This window comes from Eretmochelys imbricata, chromosome 6, assembly GCF_965152235.1.
Source record: "Eretmochelys imbricata isolate rEreImb1 chromosome 6, rEreImb1.hap1, whole genome shotgun sequence".
In the NCBI taxonomy this organism is placed as follows: domain Eukaryota; kingdom Metazoa; phylum Chordata; order Testudines; family Cheloniidae; genus Eretmochelys; species Eretmochelys imbricata.
Window position 1 is genome coordinate 8,783,981 of NC_135577.1, and position 17,828 is coordinate 8,801,808.

At 50.4% G+C, this 17,828-nt stretch overlaps 1 protein-coding gene across 1 annotated transcript; it reads right to left on the minus strand.

Annotated features, from left to right (window-relative positions):
- Positions 1-3,030: 3,030 nt before the first annotated feature.
- On the minus strand, positions 3,031-11,285 carry LOC144267049 (uncharacterized). Its single transcript, XM_077820703.1, has 4 exons — positions 11,192-11,285; positions 10,810-10,936; positions 9,909-10,025; positions 3,031-4,859 (listed from the first exon to the last, which is right to left on the minus strand). Exons 1-4 carry the CDS (start codon positions 11,213-11,215, stop codon positions 3,910-3,912), a joined length of 1,218 nt encoding a protein of 405 aa, XP_077676829.1. The 5' UTR covers positions 11,216-11,285; the 3' UTR covers positions 3,031-3,909.
- Positions 11,286-17,828: the final 6,543 nt, after the last annotated feature.

Sequence of the window (17,828 nt, forward strand, 5' to 3'; positions counted from 1 at the left end):
CCTCTGTGAATGCCATGAGCAATCTCGTGTTGTAGCTACTATGCGTGGTGAGATCAATGTCGAGCTCCTCTTCACTTCCCAAAACAGTTAGCGGCAGAAGAGGAAGACATGCTCTGTGGGATAACTACCCAGAGTGCACTGCTCTGAATGCCGATGCAAGTGCCACAAGTGTGTTCACACTATTGCAGAGGCAGCTGACCATTTGAACACACAACAGCGGTTTCCCTGCAGCGATCTCTGAGCGTCGCTGTAACTGCTGGCACTGTACATCTGCCAGCGTTGACAAAGCCTGGGGCTATTTCTACATGCACAATTGAACAACAAAACTTTTGTAGTTCAGAGGTGTTAACTTCCCCCTCCCCACAAAAGAGAAAAGTTTTGTCGCAGCAAGTGCCAGTGTGAACGGCGTGTTGTTGGCAGAAGCACACTCCTGCAGACAATGCGAACTCCGCTCGCTGGGGGTGGAAGTATTTTGTCGGCAAAAGAGCCGACAAACAGTGGCTATGTTGCCCGACTTTTAACGTCATGGCAGTGTCGCCAAAACTTGTGTAGTGTACACATGGCCTTAGACCAGTAGTTCTTAACCTTTACTGCAGCCTGCACCCCTTTGGTTCTCAAAATAGGTTCTCGCACCCCTTATCAAAAATCGTTGAAGTACATCAGTTCTTTAAACCTGTTTGTATATTACAGTAATCGTTAAAAAATGTATAATATTAATTAATACATAGGTTTGATGAAACAAAGTAGTTGTACTTACGTGTCTGCGCTTAATTTGTGTTTTTGATGATTTGCCTACTAAAAAAATCTGGCATGTCTCGCGCCCTCAGAAAGGGCATCTCGCACTCCCAGGGGGTGAGTGCACCCCAGGTTAAGAACCACTGCCTTAGACGTTTTAGCGTTTTGTTTGATTTGCTTAGTAATCTGCTTTGTTGCATTTGCTATCCCTTATAATCACTTAAAGCCTGCTTTTTATAGTTAACAAACTTGGGGTTTTTTTAATTATTAAATCCAGCTGTGCAATTCATAATGGGGGGGGGGGGATTGTGCATATCTTCCTCCATATTGAGGGAGGGGGTGAATTTATGAGCTTATGTTGTACAGATTTCTTTACAGTGCCATACAATATTATTTTGGGTGTACTTTCCAGAGGGGAGCTGCACTTGAGTGGTGGGCGATTTCCTAGCTGAGTCTTCTCACAGAGAGCTGTTCGCAGACTGTGTGATTCTACAGCTGTGTGCTCCCAGAGGCTGCAGAGCCTAAGACAGCCAAACAGGGACAGGGAACCCAGGTTACTGGAGCAGGCAGGCTCAGTGAAATCCCAGTACACCAGGTGGCATCCCAGAAGGCAAGGGGGGGGGGGGGTTTACAACCTGTCACATCATCAACTGGCTCGTATCTGGTCAGTAACCTACCTCCACATGTTACTTTCCGTGGGCTCTCTGCCATGCACTTGTTTGTCCAACTTTGCATGACTCCACGCTTTTTTCATCAGACCCGTAGCTGTCTGCAGAAATGTCCATCTGGATGTTAGAACACTGGCTCTATAGAAAGTCTCTTCCCACACCTGGATTGCTCTGTCCTTGGATAGTAATTCATCAGTCATATACAGTGATTTGACTCAATTGCGTGGTCCGTGGCTAGGGTTGCCAGGTATCTCATTTTTTTACCAGAAAGTCCAGTCAAACGGGGATCTGCCCAGTTTCTTGTCAGATCTACCGATCACACCCCAAAAGTCTGGTTATCATGAGTGGGGGTAGGCGGCAGAGGGTCATCAACCCATGCCAGCCCTTGCACTCTTGGGGCCACCTCCTATCTGTATCTTGTGGACAGATAGTCTCCATGTCAGGGTTGCAGCTCCCATCCCATTCCCAGTGTAGAAAGAGTGCTGCTGGGGAAGGTAGAGTGAAGACTGAGTGACAAGAAATGCGGTGGGAGGGGAGAGGGGAATGCGGGGGGAAGGGTCGGGGATCAACGAAAGAGGCAGAGCAGGGGCCTCGGGGGAAGAGGTGGGACAGGGGAAACTTCCAGTGCTCTTGCTATAGTGTCCTGTTTTCAGAAACTAGAAAGTTGGCAACTACATGGCCAACAGAAAGTTAATGAAAGAACTAACAGTTCTACGCACCTCTGTACCAGGGCTTGATTATTCCCTACATCTGACTGAAACACCAGTAGCGTCGCTTCATATGCGATATTTCTGGAGGAATTCTGCATTACTGTGCAAGCTCAGAATTCATAGGCCTTGCAGATTTCTTTTCACTGCAGAGTAATTGATTTTGATGGGGAAGCACTGTAATTACACCTTTTGCCCACTAGGGGCTGCTGTGGCACCAAAAGAGAGGGCAGCTGGCTCACAGCTGGAGAAGAGGGAGGGGGTTAGAGGCTGCTTTCTTCACAGCACCCTGCCCATGGAGCTAGGTGTGGAGGCAATATGAGGGGGATGGACACAGTGAGGCACATGGGGCTGCTGGGGGGTGGTGGTTACAGGAGCCAGAGGGGTGACACTGAGCCAAGTGGGGGTGCAGAGACACATGGGGACAGGATCAGAGGTGTCTGATTGAATGGGTGAGGTCAAGGTCTCCATAAGGGAGGTTCTCCAACTCTCTAACAATTCTCCCCCCCCACCCAAAAAAAACAAAACAAAACCAAACCCTGTTCCATACTTCTCCCACCAACACCCAACAACTCTCAAAGTTCACTCCAGGCTCCTTCCCAGCAATTACTTCCCTCTCCCTTAGCTTCTCCATTACTCCTGGCTCCCCCAAGGCTTTGCACTGCTTCTGAGGGGTGCAGGAAATACATTTCTATATTGTAGTTTAAATGAATTATTCAAAGTTTGTGTTAATAAGTCTAGTAAGGAATCTATTTGTGAAAAATCACTTCCTGAATTTTTTTTAGTTCTTTGTATTGTTATAGACACAGTTGCTGACAGGTATTTTGAAATAAATTACCAAAATAATTGAAATTAGCATAATTATATTGTCTTATTTTGACAAATAAAATATGCAGAATATTAAAATATGGTGTGCAAAATTTTTGGGTTTTTTGGCATAGAATGGGAAACTTTCTTTGTGCACCTGCCAGTCACATGGTTCATGAGGCCCATGTTCAGTGAGGCCCTAGAACATTTTGGTTGGTTCGTCTTAAAGATTTACACTTCACCCAGGCTTTTCCCCATGACATCTGAAAGCATCAGCTTGTTTAATAGCAAAGATACACCAGGTTAGACAGACCTTTGTTACACATTAGGTACGTAGTTCATCACATTTCTACTTAAAGTAGACGGCATGAGCAGTTCCTGAGTCTTCTTTCAATCACACGCACTGGCCTGTCCTGCCCCGCCCCTCAGCCCAATCCATGCTGAGACAGGTCTGCAAATCCCACCTCTACATGTTGCCCAAGAGTCACCCCCAGCTGGAACCAGGGTAGGTGTGGTGAAAAGTTCCTGGCTGGGTCCCATTTAGATGGGGAGGTGGGGTATGTGTCTTGGCTGCATCCTACCTAGATATGTGTGTGTATGTATGTATGTGTATGGGACAGAAAGAGAGAGATTTGGCTGGATCCCAGCTAGATGAGGGGAGGGGATATCCTAGGTGGATCCCAGCTAGATGCAGGGGGTCCCTAATGGAGTAAGCTGTGACCATCTACTCTAAAATCCCCACACCTGTCTGCTCTTCCCCACACTGCTCAGCAAAGTCCTCTTTCCTGCCCCACACAGTCTCTCTGCTGGGCATCATGGGGACAGGACCACTCCCTGGTCTGCATCTGCTGGCGCTGGGTCAGGCCCACGGGTTGCCAGAAGCCCCACAGGCCGCCAGAAGCCCCACAGGCCCTGCCAGTGATACAAGGGTGCTGGTGTGAGTGATCTGGTGCCGGGTGAGGTTGCCCAACTGAGAAAAGCGTTTGCCACAGTCAGCACAGCTGTACGGCTGCTCCCCGGCATGAGTGCACTGGTGTATTTTTAGGTGTGAGCTGCGTGCAAAGCTTTTGCTGCAGAGAGTGCATTAGAATGGCCGCTCCCCGGTGTGCGTGCTCTGATGTTTGGTCACTGCACTGGCGCTGCTGAAGCTCTTGCCGCAATTCTGACAGCGGTAGGGCTGCTCCCTGGTGTGTGCGCTGGTGGGCTCTCAGGTGTGAGCTCTGTGCAAAGCCCTTCCCGCAGTCAGCACAGCGGTGCGGCCGCTCCCCGGTGCGTGCGCGCTGGTGTCTGGTGAGCGCACTGGGACTGATGAAACTCTTGCCACAATTATCACAGCGGTGCGGCCGCTCCCCGGTGTGTGTGCGCTGGTGTATTCTCAGGTGTGCAAACTGTACAAAGCTCTTGCCACAGTCGGTGCAGCGGTGCGGCCGCTCCCCGGTGTGCGTGCGTTGATGTACTCTGAGGCTTGAGCTGTGCGCAAAGCTTTTGCCACAGTCAACACAGCAGCGTGGCCGCTCCCCGGTGTGTGTGCACTGGTGTGTCCTCAGGTGTGAAATCTGTGCAAAGCCCTTGCCGCACTCAGCACAGCGGTACGGCCGCTCCCCGGTGTGCGTGCGCTGGTGCGTTCTCAGCTTTGAGCTCTCTGCAAAGCCCTTGCCACAGTCAGCGCAGCGATACCGTTGCTCTCTGGGGTGCATGCACCGATGCTGGGTCAGTGCAAGTGGGTCGCTGAACCTCTTACCACAGTCAATGCAGCGGTGGGGGCGCCGGCCCACAGGGAGTCTCTGGTGTGCAGCCACATCTGGTCTCTGGCTGAGTCCACCCTGGGGATGGACTGCGTCCTGTGCATGGATCCCCCTGTGGGTCATGGGATCCTGCGTTCCTGCTGCGCTCTCCCCACATTCAGGTGGTGTCCTCATTCCCCCCAGGATCCCGAGCCCTGCTGGGGAGAGCAGAGGCAATCCCGGTGTTAGCTCACGGTTAAGGCTACAGGTTTGTCAAGGAAGGAAAAATGTCACGAATGGAGCGATTTCCACATTTGTCCATGACTGGTTTTTGGATGGGTGCCTCACTCTGCAACGGCGGCTCCTGTCGGGATCAAAGACCTCGCTCTGGGAATTGACACCTGGCATGCCAGGTTACAGTGCCACTCAGCTATGCCCCTCCTTCCTGTCATTATGGTGGGGGGAGGAAGCCAAACTTTAGTGAATGGCCTTGCCACTCAGATCCACTCTAGCCCACCCCAACCCCTCTACACCAGGCAGGGGTCAGGGTTGGAGCGCTGGGGGACCTGCTGGGCGGTTGGTGCCCCTGGGCAGGGCGAGGAGGAGGAGATGTTTTATTAAAAATTATGGAGCTGTCACAGTAAGTTTAGTAACCTGTGGCTTTTACTAAATTTACTGTAACTGCTCTGTAATGTCTGATATGAAATGCCATAACAAATCTGCAGCCTGACTCTGGGTGGTTCTACCCTATGTTGTTTGTGCAGCACCTGGTGCCTGTTCCCATGTGCGTCATGCACCTTGTGAGTCTTGTTTTGTGCTTGAACTATAGCCTGCCCAGGCAACAGGCAACACCTGGAACAAAGGGGCCCTGATCCAGGACTTGGGCCCCTAAGTGCTAACACAGTTGAAAATGGGTCCACGGTTTATTTTCAATCTGATTTTGGTTTTATTTCTATCAGAGGTTTTTATTTTCATAGAATCATAGAAGATTAGGGTTGGAAGAGACCTCAGGAGGTCATCTAGTCCAATGGGTCTTAAACTTCTCTTTTTGTGGACCTCTTGAAAATTCCTGAGGGTCTCGGCGCACCACTTAATGATCTTTCCAAACGTTGTTTGTGCCATTAGCTAACTATTGTAAAGCACTTTGGATAAAAGCACTGTATTAAAAAAAACCTTAATAATAATTAACTATCTCGCTTGCATGCATATTATCTGCACACATAGCTCAGCTTTAAGATGCTAAACAAATCTCGTGTCAACTAGCAATATTCATGCTCTCATTGCAAATATTAATACAGTATTTTCTGATATTGAAAAGGAGAATAAAAGTCATTCACTTAGGCTTATGCAATTTCTCTGAGATGTCAACTGTAATTTGATTAATATATCACACACACAGAACAGTAAAAATATATAATAAAGTGACACAAACAGCAAAACAAAAGCACAAACAAGTGACAACACTGAAAATACAAAGGGCAGTAAAATATCAAGCGGTTGGTTACGGGTATTTTAAATGAGTGTTTAGGACCCATGCTGTGCAAATGCAACAGAGCCCTGTAGAAACAGGCAAAGTTCTCCTGGTTTCACATCGTGTTGTGTGTGTCACCAGCTCAAAAACTCACAGCGTACTCGTTGAGTTTTTATAGGCTCTGGGGCACATTAACACATGGCTTGGGAGTTTGCACACAGATCCCTGCCTCAAAGAGCTTGCAAATAAGGTCTTTATCATACAAAACACCAAGCAGTAACCCCACCAAACCTAGTGCTGCTTGCTACTTAAGAGTCAATCAAGGGGAGCACTGTTAGGCTTAAAGGGAACTATCTACGGACCACCTGAATGGAGCTCGCAGACCACTGGTGGTCCATGGACCACAGTTTGAGAACCTCTGATCTAGTCCAACCCCCTATTCAAAGCAGGGCCAACCCCAACTAAATTTTACATGTGTCTTCACTTTCTTCTCTTTTATAATATGAGGCCTGTTCACCAGTTTTTGTGCCGCTTTAACTATACTGCTTTGAAACTACTTAGTAAGGAGCTACTAAAACTAAACGCAGTGAGACCGGTTTAAAGCTGCTTAGAACATCGTAGTTTATTCCTCTATGGGGAGCGAGTCCTTTTCTAAGAATTCCTTCTAAAGTCATTCACCTTGGGCCTGATGTTTCATTCTTTTGTATAAAACTAAAACTAAACTAAAATCCTCAAGAAGGTGGGCGTTTTGGAGTGGTGGGAAAGGGGTTAAGGGCATGACAAGTCACTCAGGATTTGTGTGATGTAACCTGCAAAACAGGTCTGTATTGTTTCACAACCCAATCAGTGACACTGCTGAGCTAGGAGTGAATGGCTGCCACACAGCAGGCCTCTGATCTACAGACAGTCACAGATCATGTTAAGGCTGAGGGGTGTCTAAACATTGACACTGAAGCAATGTAAGTGACAAAGATTTCGTGCTCCTGAGAGAGCAGGAGGAGAGGGGATGTGACAAAGGCCATTCCACCACCCTCTCCCTCACACCCAGCCCATACATTATGGTACTCCAAGTGGTGGCCCGCAGGATGATTTTGTCTGGCCCCCAAATATGTTCACTGCCCCAGCAGCAGCTGTCTGGAACGCGGGACAGTTTTAGAACATTACAGTGAAATGCTCATACCTACTATACGGAAAAACCTACAATACATCACCTTCCCATACCTACTATAGGGAAACCTACTATCAGGTGGTTGCACAACTGGTTGGAAAACCGCACTCAGAGAGTAATTGCTATGGTTCACAAATGAGCTGAAAGGGCATATGGAGTGGGATCCTGCAGGGATCTGTCCTGGGTCTGGTTCTATTCCATATCTTCAGAAATTATCTGGACAATGACACAGAGAATACACTCAAAGTTACGGAGGATACCAAACTGGGAGGGGTTGCAAGCCCTTTGGAGCACAGGATTAGAATTCAAAATGATCCTGACAAACTGGAAAAATGGTCAGAATGAAATAGGATGAAATTCAATAAGATCATACGCAAAGTACTACACTTAGGTAGGAATAGAAAATTACACAAATACAGAATGGGAAGTAACTGCCTAGGAAGGAGTACTGCAGAAAACCATCTGGGGTTATAGTGGATCACAAACTAAATATGGGTCAACAATGGAATACCTATAAGGGGAAAAAAAGCAAATGTCATTGTTGGATGTATTAGCAGGAGTGTTGCAAGCAATATGCGAGAAGTAATTATTCCACTCTACTCAGCACTGGTAAGGCCTCAACTGGAGTACTGTGTCCAGTCAAGGCATCACACTTTGGGAAGGATGTGAATAAATTGGAAATGTTCACAGGAGAGCAACAAGAATTATTACATGTCTAGAAAACATGACCTATGAGGAAAGGTTGAAAAAAATTGCGTTTGTCAGTCTGAAGAAGAGAAGACTTGCGGGGGGGGGGGGGGGAGAGGAGGGTTGCTGATAACCGTCTTCGAGTACGTAAAAGCTTGTTACAAAGAGGAGGGTGATAAATTGTTCTTTATCCACTGAAGTCAGGACAAGAAGCAAATTAAATTGCAGCAAGAGAGATTTACATTTAGAGATTAAGAATAAGTTCCTAAGTGTAAGGGAAGATGTGGAATCTCCATCATTGAAGGTTACTAACAGGTTAGACAAGGGGTGGGCAAACTACAGCCCACAGGCCAGATCCTGCCCCTTGGGGCTTTGGGTCGCCGGCCCCAGGCCGCTCCAGGAAGCGGCCGGCACCACGTCCCTGCGGCCCCCGAGGGGTTGGGGGCAGAGGGTTCCGAGCGCCACTCTTGCCTGTGGGTTCCTCCCTTGAAGCTCCCATTGGCTGCAGTTCCCGAACCCCTCCTGCACTCCACACCCCAACCCCCTGCCCTGAGCCCCCTGCCTGCACCCCAACACCCGCCGCACCCTGCACCCCTCCTGCACCCCAACCCCTGCCCTGAGCCCCCTGCCTGCACCCCAATCCCCTGCCCTGAGCCCCCCTGCTGCACCCCAACCCCCTGCCCTGAGCCCCGTGCCGCACCCTGCACCCCTCCTGCACCCCAATCCCCTGCCCTGAGCCCCCCTGCTGCACCCCAACCCCCTGGCCTGAGCCACTTGCTGCACCCCACACCCCTCCTACACCCCAACCCCTTGCCGAGCCCCCTCCCGCACTGTGCACTCCCCTTCCCTGAGCTCCCTCATACACCCCGCACCCCTCCTCTGCCCCAACCCCTTGCCGAGCCCCTTCCTGCACCCCCTCCCACACCCCAACCCCAACCCCCTGCCCCAGCCCTATATTCATGGCCCTGCATGCAATTTCCCCACCCAGATACGGCCCTCAGGCCAAAAACTTTGCCCACCTCTGGGTTAGACGGACACCTATTAAGGATGATCTAGAAAGATAATACTTAGTCCTGCCTCACTTCAGGGGACTGGACTAGATGATTTACCAAGGTCCCTTCTAGGCCTACAGTTTTGTGATTCATAGATATCAAGGCCAGACAAGTTCACTGTGACTCCGAACTCCATCTTGCTGCTGTGATTTTCCACAGTAAGAACAAAGAGGTTTCCTTCCACATGGCAGAGGGTATAAAAGGCTCTGGAAACCCCTCCATTTTGTCTTCATTCCTGCTTCCAATCCTTATCTCCGGAATAATCTCTCTACAAGTGAAGTTTTGAACAAAGGACTGAATGGCCCATCCATGCATTGGATGTAATTCCATCAAGCCTGAAACAAGCCTGAACCAAGAACTTTGCAATTGTTGTATGTATTTGATTCCATTTAACCAGTTTTAACTCTCATTTATATTTCTTTTCTTTTTATGAATAAACCTTTAGATTTTAGATTGTAAAGGATTGGTAACAGTGTGATTTGTGGGTGAAATCTGAATTGTATATTGACCTGGGTGTGGGGCTTGGTCCTTTGGGATCGGGAGAACCTTTTTCTTTAACTGGGGACACTGGTTTTCATAACCATTTGTTCCTATAAGGAGTGCTATGGGTGGTGATACAAGGGAACTGGGTTATCTGAGGGAATTGCTTGTATGACTTCTGGTTAGCCACTGGGGTGAAACAGAAATCCTCTCTGTTTGGCTGATTTGATGTGCCTTAGTAGTGAAGGACCCCCAGCCTTGGGCTGTAACTGCCCTGCTTTAAGCAGTTCAACCTGAATTGATACTCTCAATTGTATCACCCAAGACCACCCCTTGTTACACTTCTACATTAAGGAGCCCTCTGCTAGCAACTGTATAAATCAGAAGGGACTGGATTATTATGACTCACCTAAGGAGGGGCTCTCACACCTGGAGCTTTCCCTGGAGTCCTCGGCATCCCAGATCCGGAGCTCTGCCTCCCCGAGCTCGATCCGGTGGATTAAGTCTGGTGTGGAATCTGAATAGCCTGTTTGGGGGGAAAGAATCAGTTTTTCACTCAAGTTTTGGGGGCAGGGACACATTTATATGTTTGTGCAGCCCAGCACAACAGGGCTCCGATCTCGGTCAGGGTGTGTCTGTGCAGCACTGGGCACGATGAGACCCCGATCTCGGTCAGGGTTTGTTTGCACAGTACCTGCTACAGCGGGACACTGCTCTCAGTTGAGGACAGCCCAAGTGATCCCAAGCAGAAGAATAATGAAATAAACCTTCTTTAGAGGAGATTTCTTCCCATCTCCCACGAGGCAAGTTTGGTTCCTACTCTGAAGCTATGGAACCTTCTCAATTTGCTTTGCGGGTGGAGTCACGTGGCACAAGGTGGCTCCATTACACAGACCTATCAGTTCTTTTGCTTAGGATGCAGCATTGTTCAACTGTACGGTTGTTAAATTTATGATGTTCATTCTTTCTGGAGGAGATGGGGAGCTGTTACAAGCAGTAGGTGAGTTTTCTTCCTGCCTTATTTGTCTAACTAGAAGCAGTCCTTGAGGCAGAGTTGCTGCCCTCTGTGTCTGGGCTGGGATTCGTAGAAGAGGCTGTTCCTCATATGCTGTTTGCAACCACCTCTGTTGCAGGACTGAGGTACATAATGTTAGACTAAGATTAGATCCAGGCTCTATAGCCCTGATTTCTCCTTTAACAGGAAGCGAGCCTGAAAGGGACTGATATTTGCCACCACCTAGCAGGTGAGGCATCAAGGGAACCCGCCAGAACTTATAGCTGTGAGTAAAAGAAGGGAAATTGGTCCTTACCCAAGGAAACGAGGGCCTGGTAATTCCTCAGCATGTGGTCCTGGTACAGCTGCTTCTCTGGCCGGGATAAGAGCCCCCACTCCTCCCGGGAGAAATACAGAGCCACGTCCTCAAACGCCACCCGCAGCTGCTGGCACAAGCGTTACACACTCAGCACCCTCCGCGCCAGCCCCAGCCCGGGGCCCCGCCGGGGCAAGGGGACGCGCCCGGCTCCGCGTGTCCGCCCGGCCCGGGGCCCCCAGCGCCGCTCCCCGGCCCCAGCGCTCCGGCTGCGGCAGCGGCAGCCCCCAGCCCCGGGGTCACTAGCGCGGGAGGGACCCGGTCCCGGCCCCCGTCGGGACCAGCCAGTGCCCGGCCGGGGAGTCCCCGCCCCGCGTCCTACCTGCGCCGGCCCCGCTGCAGCCATCGCCGCGCTCGGCTCCGGCCCCGGCCGCTTCCTCCGCCCGGGCAGCGACTTCCCGCCCCGCGCTGGTGCCTCCCCGAGGCCGCCTCCTGCCCGCTCCGCGCCCGGCCCCGCGCCTGCGCCGCCAGCTCCAGCAGCCGGGGGAGGCCCCAGCGCAGCGACCCTCCCGCCCAGTCCCCCGCCGGACGCCTGGGTCCCGAGTCCCGCCGCTGGGGGCGCTCGCGGCACCTGGTCCCCGGGCGGCAGGAGCCCGAAACGGGACAACCCGGTCCCCGCCCCTGGGCTGTGCGCGGGGCCCCGCTGTGCTGTGCGGAGCTGGGAGCCCGGACTCCTGGGTCCTCTCCCGGCTCTGGGAGCGGAGGGGGAACTAGTGGGGCAGCGCGTGTGACAGAAGGACAAAGGTCGGGCTGTGTCGTGTGTGTTGCTCGGCTGTGCGGTGTTGGTGCGTGTGTCACAGGAGATCACACCCCAGGCTGTGTGTGGTGGGTGTGTGCGCAGCGCTCGCTCTGTGTCTATGCGCGATACAGGCAAGGGGCGGGACTGGAGCAGTTTGTATTGGGGGGCTGCTGAGAGCCAGTGAACCAAACCCTAACCCCTGTATGTATTGGAAACCACTTCAATTAGGGGTGCTATGACGCATAGCACCCCTAATTCTAGCCCCTGTGGTTCCAGGAGCTCTCACATGGCTGTATGTGTGTGTGTGTGCGTGTTTCAAGAGGGTTGTGCTGTGATCTGTGTGTGTGTGTTACAGGAGCTCTCACTCAGCTGTGTAATGTGTGTGTGTTTCAGGAGCTCACACCCATGTCCCTGCCCAGCACATTTGGGAGGGCATCTGCCTCATACAGATGTTACATTCTGGCCTCAGTGTTCACGCCCCAGCTGGCTACCCCTGGTCCCCGCCCATTGGGCCTGACCCTGCATGCCATGGATGCTACCTAGGCAGGCCACAACAAATGGTCCAAGATCAAATACATCAAGGGCTTTCCAGATGCCCAGCACAGCTGGTTCTTCCAAAAGATCACCCTGCTGTGTTTCATTGTGAAAGCTACATGGGGAAAGAAGGGATGGACTCTGTGTGTGACACAGCCCCAGCCAGAGGGGATATTACTGAGCCCTGCCAGCCCCCACCAGCCTTGCTCCAGCTAGAGGGGCTGATGCAGCTGGGGTCCCCAGCACCCCATGGACCCACACCCAGCCAGAGGGGGCACTATAGAGCCCTGTCAGCCCAGCCTTGACCACTAGCACTGACTCTGCTGCCCCTAACCCCAGCACCCCCTAACCTCTGTTAGCCCAAGGCCAGCATCCTCCCTGGCTTCTGGGGCAGAGGATGCTGGTCTGTGGGGTGGTGTTTCCCCTTCTCATCCTTTGTCCACTGGACCTTTCTTCTGTTTCACAGCACCTCCCCTGAAGTGGCTGGGTCTCTGCTTCCCATAAGAGGGGGCTGGCTAGCCCAGTCCCTGTGGTTCAGGCAGCCGGAGGTAACAGCTAACAGTGGCTGAAGAGGGGAAGGGCCTTGGGACTGGTGGTTTGCGATAGGGAGGGTCACCAGGGGCCTCAGGGTTCTATCCCTGACTCTGGGAGGGCAGGGGAGGCTGGTGGGTTATAGCAGTGGGGGCTGGGAGCAAGGACTGCCCTGGAGTGGGATCCCAGCTGTGTCTCCCCCTCTCTGTCCTATTTCAAAGGAGGGACCCAACCCTTATCTGAACACCAACCAGGCCAGCATCACTGAGCAGTGCTGGAGCAAGAGCATGCCCAAATAATCAACGGAGGTGGCCATCAAGGGAGGGGTAGCCGGGTTCTGCCAGCCCAACTCATGGGGCAGAGGAGCTCATGGGCTAAAGCCTTTCTGCATTCTCTGGCCAGGCCAGACCATGCAGATCGGCATTTGGAGGCTTGAATGAGGGAGCGAGGCTGTGCTTGTAATTATGGTGGTGGGCTGGACTACAGGACTCGTGGTTTCTATTCCTAGTTCTCCCATTTGGTCGCTCTCTGACCTTGGGAAAATCACTTAGGTAAGTGGTTCTCAACCAGGGGTACATGTACCCCTTGGGTATGCAGAGGTCTTCCAGGGGGGGTACACCATCTCATCTAGAGAGTGGCCTAGTTTACAGGCTACATAAAAAGCACTTGCGAAGTCAGTACAGACTAAACTTTCATACTGACAATGACTTGTTTATACTGCTCTATTATCAACTGAACTGTAAGTACAATATTTATATTGCAATTGATAGTATAATTATATGGTAAAAATGAGGAAGTCAGCATTTTGTCAGTACTAGTGTGCTGGGACACTTGTATTTTTATGTCTGATTTTGTAAGCAAATAGTTTTTAACTGAGGTGAAACTTGGGTGTATGCAAGAGAAATCTGACTGCTGAAAGGGGTACAGTAGTTTGGAAAGGTTGAGAGCCACTGACGTAGTCATAGGGAATAGACAGACTGGAACAGATCAGAGGCCTGTCCACTCCAGTCCTATTTTCAGCATCAGAGACTGCAGAGGAAGTGCAAGACCCCTACAGTAACAGATTTGGGGATAATCATCCTGTGTTACATCTCATCTTGGTCTGTAATATTTATAGTCAGCTCAGAATCTTGGAGCAGGAGGTTTAATATCCCTGCCAGAAGTTGTGTGCATTAACTATTCCAGCTCTGGAAATTCTTATGGTCCATAAAGAAAAGGAGTACTTGTGGCACCTTAGAGACTAACCAATTTATTTGAGCATAAGCTTTTGTGAACTACAGCTCACTTCATCGGATGCGTATGCATCCGATAATTACACATCCGATGAAGTGAGCTGTAGCTCATGAAAGCTTATGCTCAAATAAATTGGTTAGTCTCTAAGGTGCCACAAGTACTCCTTTTCTTCTTGCGAATACAGACTAACACGGCTGTTACTCTGAAACCTGTCATTATGGTCCATAGAAATATCCAGTCCCTCTTTGAATCTTGCTAAGTTCTTGCCCACTATGACATCATGTGGCAGTTAGTTCCACGGGATAATCACCTATTGTGTGTGATGTTGCACCCCATAATGCTTTATGGGAATATGCTTATGAATGTTGTGACAAAGCTCTGTCCTTGCCTCCATGGGACCCGTGTTTCCTGGCGGATTTCGCTAGCCTCGGAGGCTCACTGTGACCCTCCATGGTAACCCTTCTCTCTCTAGAGACAAGGGTCACAATCTACTGAGCCATTTTCATCATAAGCCAGCAAGGGAGGTGAGGAGAAGTTATCCTTCCTTGCACAGTCTTTGTTGTCTCCCAGTCTGTGATTAATCAGGGGGAAAAGGTGCGGGGGAGCCTGGGCCCACCCTCTACTCCAGGCTCCAGCCCAGGGACCCTAATAGTATCAGCTATGGTAGCTGACCTTTTAGAAACATGACATGTACAATTCCCTGGGCTACTTCCCCCACAGCAGCCCTCACTTCCTCAAGCTCCACTTCACCCTTACCTCAGGGCCTCCTTCCTTGTGCCTGATATGGTGTGTACTACTCAGTCTCTCCAACAGCACAACTTCCTCCCACAGCTCCTGACATGCACACCCACCTGACTGGCTGGGCGGCTTTTAACTAGTTTCAGCCAGCCCCGATTGGCTTCAGGTGTCCCAATCAACCTAGCATTCTCCCTGCCTTCTGGAAAGTTCTTAATTGGCCCCAAGTGTCTTAGTTGATGCAGCTGCCATTTCACTTATCCTGGTAGCAGGGATTTGTTTAGCTTGGAGCTAGTATATCTATCTCCCACTACTTTTCTATAGCCATCTGGCCTTGCCCCGTCACATATCCCGCCCCGTTCAACACCATAGAGTTGGGCAACTTGGGACGCCAGGCAGTATGCTTGTGACAGACCATCAGCGTTGCCATGGTGGCATCCAGCCCTGTGCCATATGCGGAACTGGAATGGTTGGAGGGATAAGAACCACCTGGTGACTCTTACATTCTTTTCCTTATTCCGCTGCATCCACTGGAGGGGTGCATGGTCTGTCACAGGAGTAAATCACCGGCCTAAGAGGTAATAACGCAGTATCTCCATAGCCCATTTGACAGCAAGGCATTCTTTCTTGACTACTGCATATTTCTGTTCTCTTGGGAGAAGCTTTCTGCTTATGTAGAGGATCGGGTGTTCCTCTTCTCCCACCATTTGCGACAGAACTGCCCCCAACCCCACCTCGGAAGCGTCTGTTTGTAAAATAAATTCCCTGTTAAAGTCCGGGGCTATGAGTCATTACAGAGGGCTGTCCGAAGGTCTGTGAATGCCCCCTCTGCTGCGTTGGTCCACTTTACCATGTCAGAGGAATCTGCCAGTACCCTTTTGTCAGATCCAGTGTAGTCAAGAATCGGGCACTACCCAGTCGGTCAACCAGTTCGTCGATGCGCGGTATGGGGTGTGCATCAAACTGGGATATTTCATTCAGTCGGCGAAAGTCATTACAGAATCTCATGGTACCGTCAGGTTTAGGCACTAAAACAATGGGACTGGACCACTGACTGTAAGACTCTTCAATAACCCCTGATTCTAACATTTTCTTTACTTCGGCCCTGATTTCTTCTCTTTTGGCTGCAGGGATTCGGTAGGGTCTCAATGTTACTTTGGCTCCGGGGATCGTGCGGATATGGTGATAGGTTTCAGTCGTCCGCCCTGGTTTTGTAGAGAACACATCTCGGTTGCGATTAATCATGTTGGCTACCTCGATCTTTTGGATCAGCATTAAGTCGGATGATATCCTCACTTGCATCGGATGAAGTGAGCTGTAGCTCACGAAAGCTTATGCTCAAATAAATTGGTTAGTCTCTAAGGTGCCACAAGTCCTCCTTTTCTTTTTGCGAATACAGACTAACACGGCTGTTACTCTGAAACCTGTCACTTGCTTATGTAAGTTATCGTCCTGGGGAAGGGTCTCCTGCATGACTAAGCATGCCTCTTGATCGTGCCAAGATTTTAGAAGATTGATGTGGTAAATTTGCTCTGATTTCCGGCAGCCTGGCTGCTGCACCTTATAGTTCACCTCTCCCACGGCTTTGATTACTTCATAGGGTCCCTGCCACTGGGCCAAGTTTACTTTCTGCTGTGGGCACCAGTACCATCACCCGATCCCCTGGGTGGAACCGTCGAAGCTTCGCTTGGTGGTTATAATGGGTTCGTTGGGTCTCCTGTGCTCTCTCCATACAATGGGCATAACTCAGGCTATCCGATCTCTCATCTGCAGTACATGCTCAACTATGTTCCTTCCGGGATTTGGCTCCTCTTCCCAGGCTTCTCTGGCTATATCCAATATACCCCGAGGGTGGTGCCCATATAGGAGTTTGAATGGAGAGAAACCCGTGGAGGCTGCGGAACCTCCCGGATGGCGAACATGAGGTAAGGCAATAGGGTATCCCAATCTTTCCCATCCTCGCTCACCACTTTCCTGATCATGGCCTTGAGGATCCTATTGAACCTTTCCACAAGGCCATCTGTTTGCGGGTGGTATACAGAGGTCCGTAGGGCTTGTACATGGAGAAATGAACAGAGAGCTTTCTTCAACTTGGACACAAAGTTGACTTGATCAGTCAGTATCTCCTTGGGTAGCCCAACCCGGGCAAAGATCTGTACTAGCTCCTTAGCTATGGTCTTGGAAGCTGTGTTGCATAGGGGAACAGCTTCCGGGTACCGGGTTGCATAGTCTAGGTGAAATCTGCACCTAGATCTGATCTTCCTCGTGTTTCTGTTGGGTGGCGCAGCCTGGTCACTCTGCTGGGCAAAACTGGCATGGACCAATCAGGAAATGACCTGTGGTCATGGCAAAATCTTGCAACATCCAACCAGGATAGGAGTTGTCTCCACTCTCATTGTCCAATGAGGCAATGAGGCTATCACAATCCAGAGTGTAATCCAGGCCAGTGCAGGGCACTGTCAGTTCCACTCCATAGCTGTCTGCAGAAATGTCCATCTGGAAGTTAGAATAGAGTCTCTATGGGAAGTTTCTTCCCATACCTGGTTTCAGAGTAACAGCCGTGATAGTCTGTATTCGCAAAAAGAAAAGGAGTACTTGTGGCACCTTAGAGACTAACCAATTTATTTGAGCATAAGCTTTCGTGAGCTACAGCTCACTTCATCGGATGCATACCGTGGAAACTGCAGAAGACATTATATACACACAGAGACCATGAAACAATACCTCCTCCCACCCCACTGTCCTGCTGGTAATAGCTTATCTAAAGTGATCATCAAGTTGGGCCATTTCCAGCACAAATCCAGGTTTTCTCACCCTCCGCCCCCCCACACACAGACTCACTCTCCTGCTGGTAATAGCCCATCCAAAGTGACCACTCTCTTCACAATGTGTATGATAATCAAGGTGGGCCATTTCCTGCACAAATCCAGGTGCTCTCACCCCCTCACCCCCCTCCAAAAACCACACACACAAACTCACTCTCCTGCTGGTAATAGCTTATCCAAAGTGACCACTCTCCCTACAATGTGCATGATAATCAAGGAGGGCCATTTCCAGCACAAATCCAGGTTTTCTCACCCCCCGACCCCCATACACACACAAACTCACTCTCCTGCTGGTAATAGCTCATCCAAAGTGACCACTCTCCCTACAATGTGCATGATAATCAAGGTGGGCCATTTCCAGC

Excerpts from the sequence above, each read along its gene's own strand:
- LOC144267049 (XM_077820703.1), bottom strand. The coding sequence starts at position 11,215 with ATGGCTGCAGCGGGGCCGGCGCAG. Across the intron at positions 10,937-11,191 it reads CTGCAGCGGGGCCGGCGCAG|CTGCGGGTGGCGTTTGAGGA; the intron begins GTAGGACGCGGG and ends TTGTGCCAGCAG. Across the intron at positions 4,860-9,908 it reads GTGTGAGAGCCCCTCCTTAG|CAGGGCTCGGGATCCTGGGG; the intron begins GTGAGTCATAAT and ends TGCTCTCCCCAG.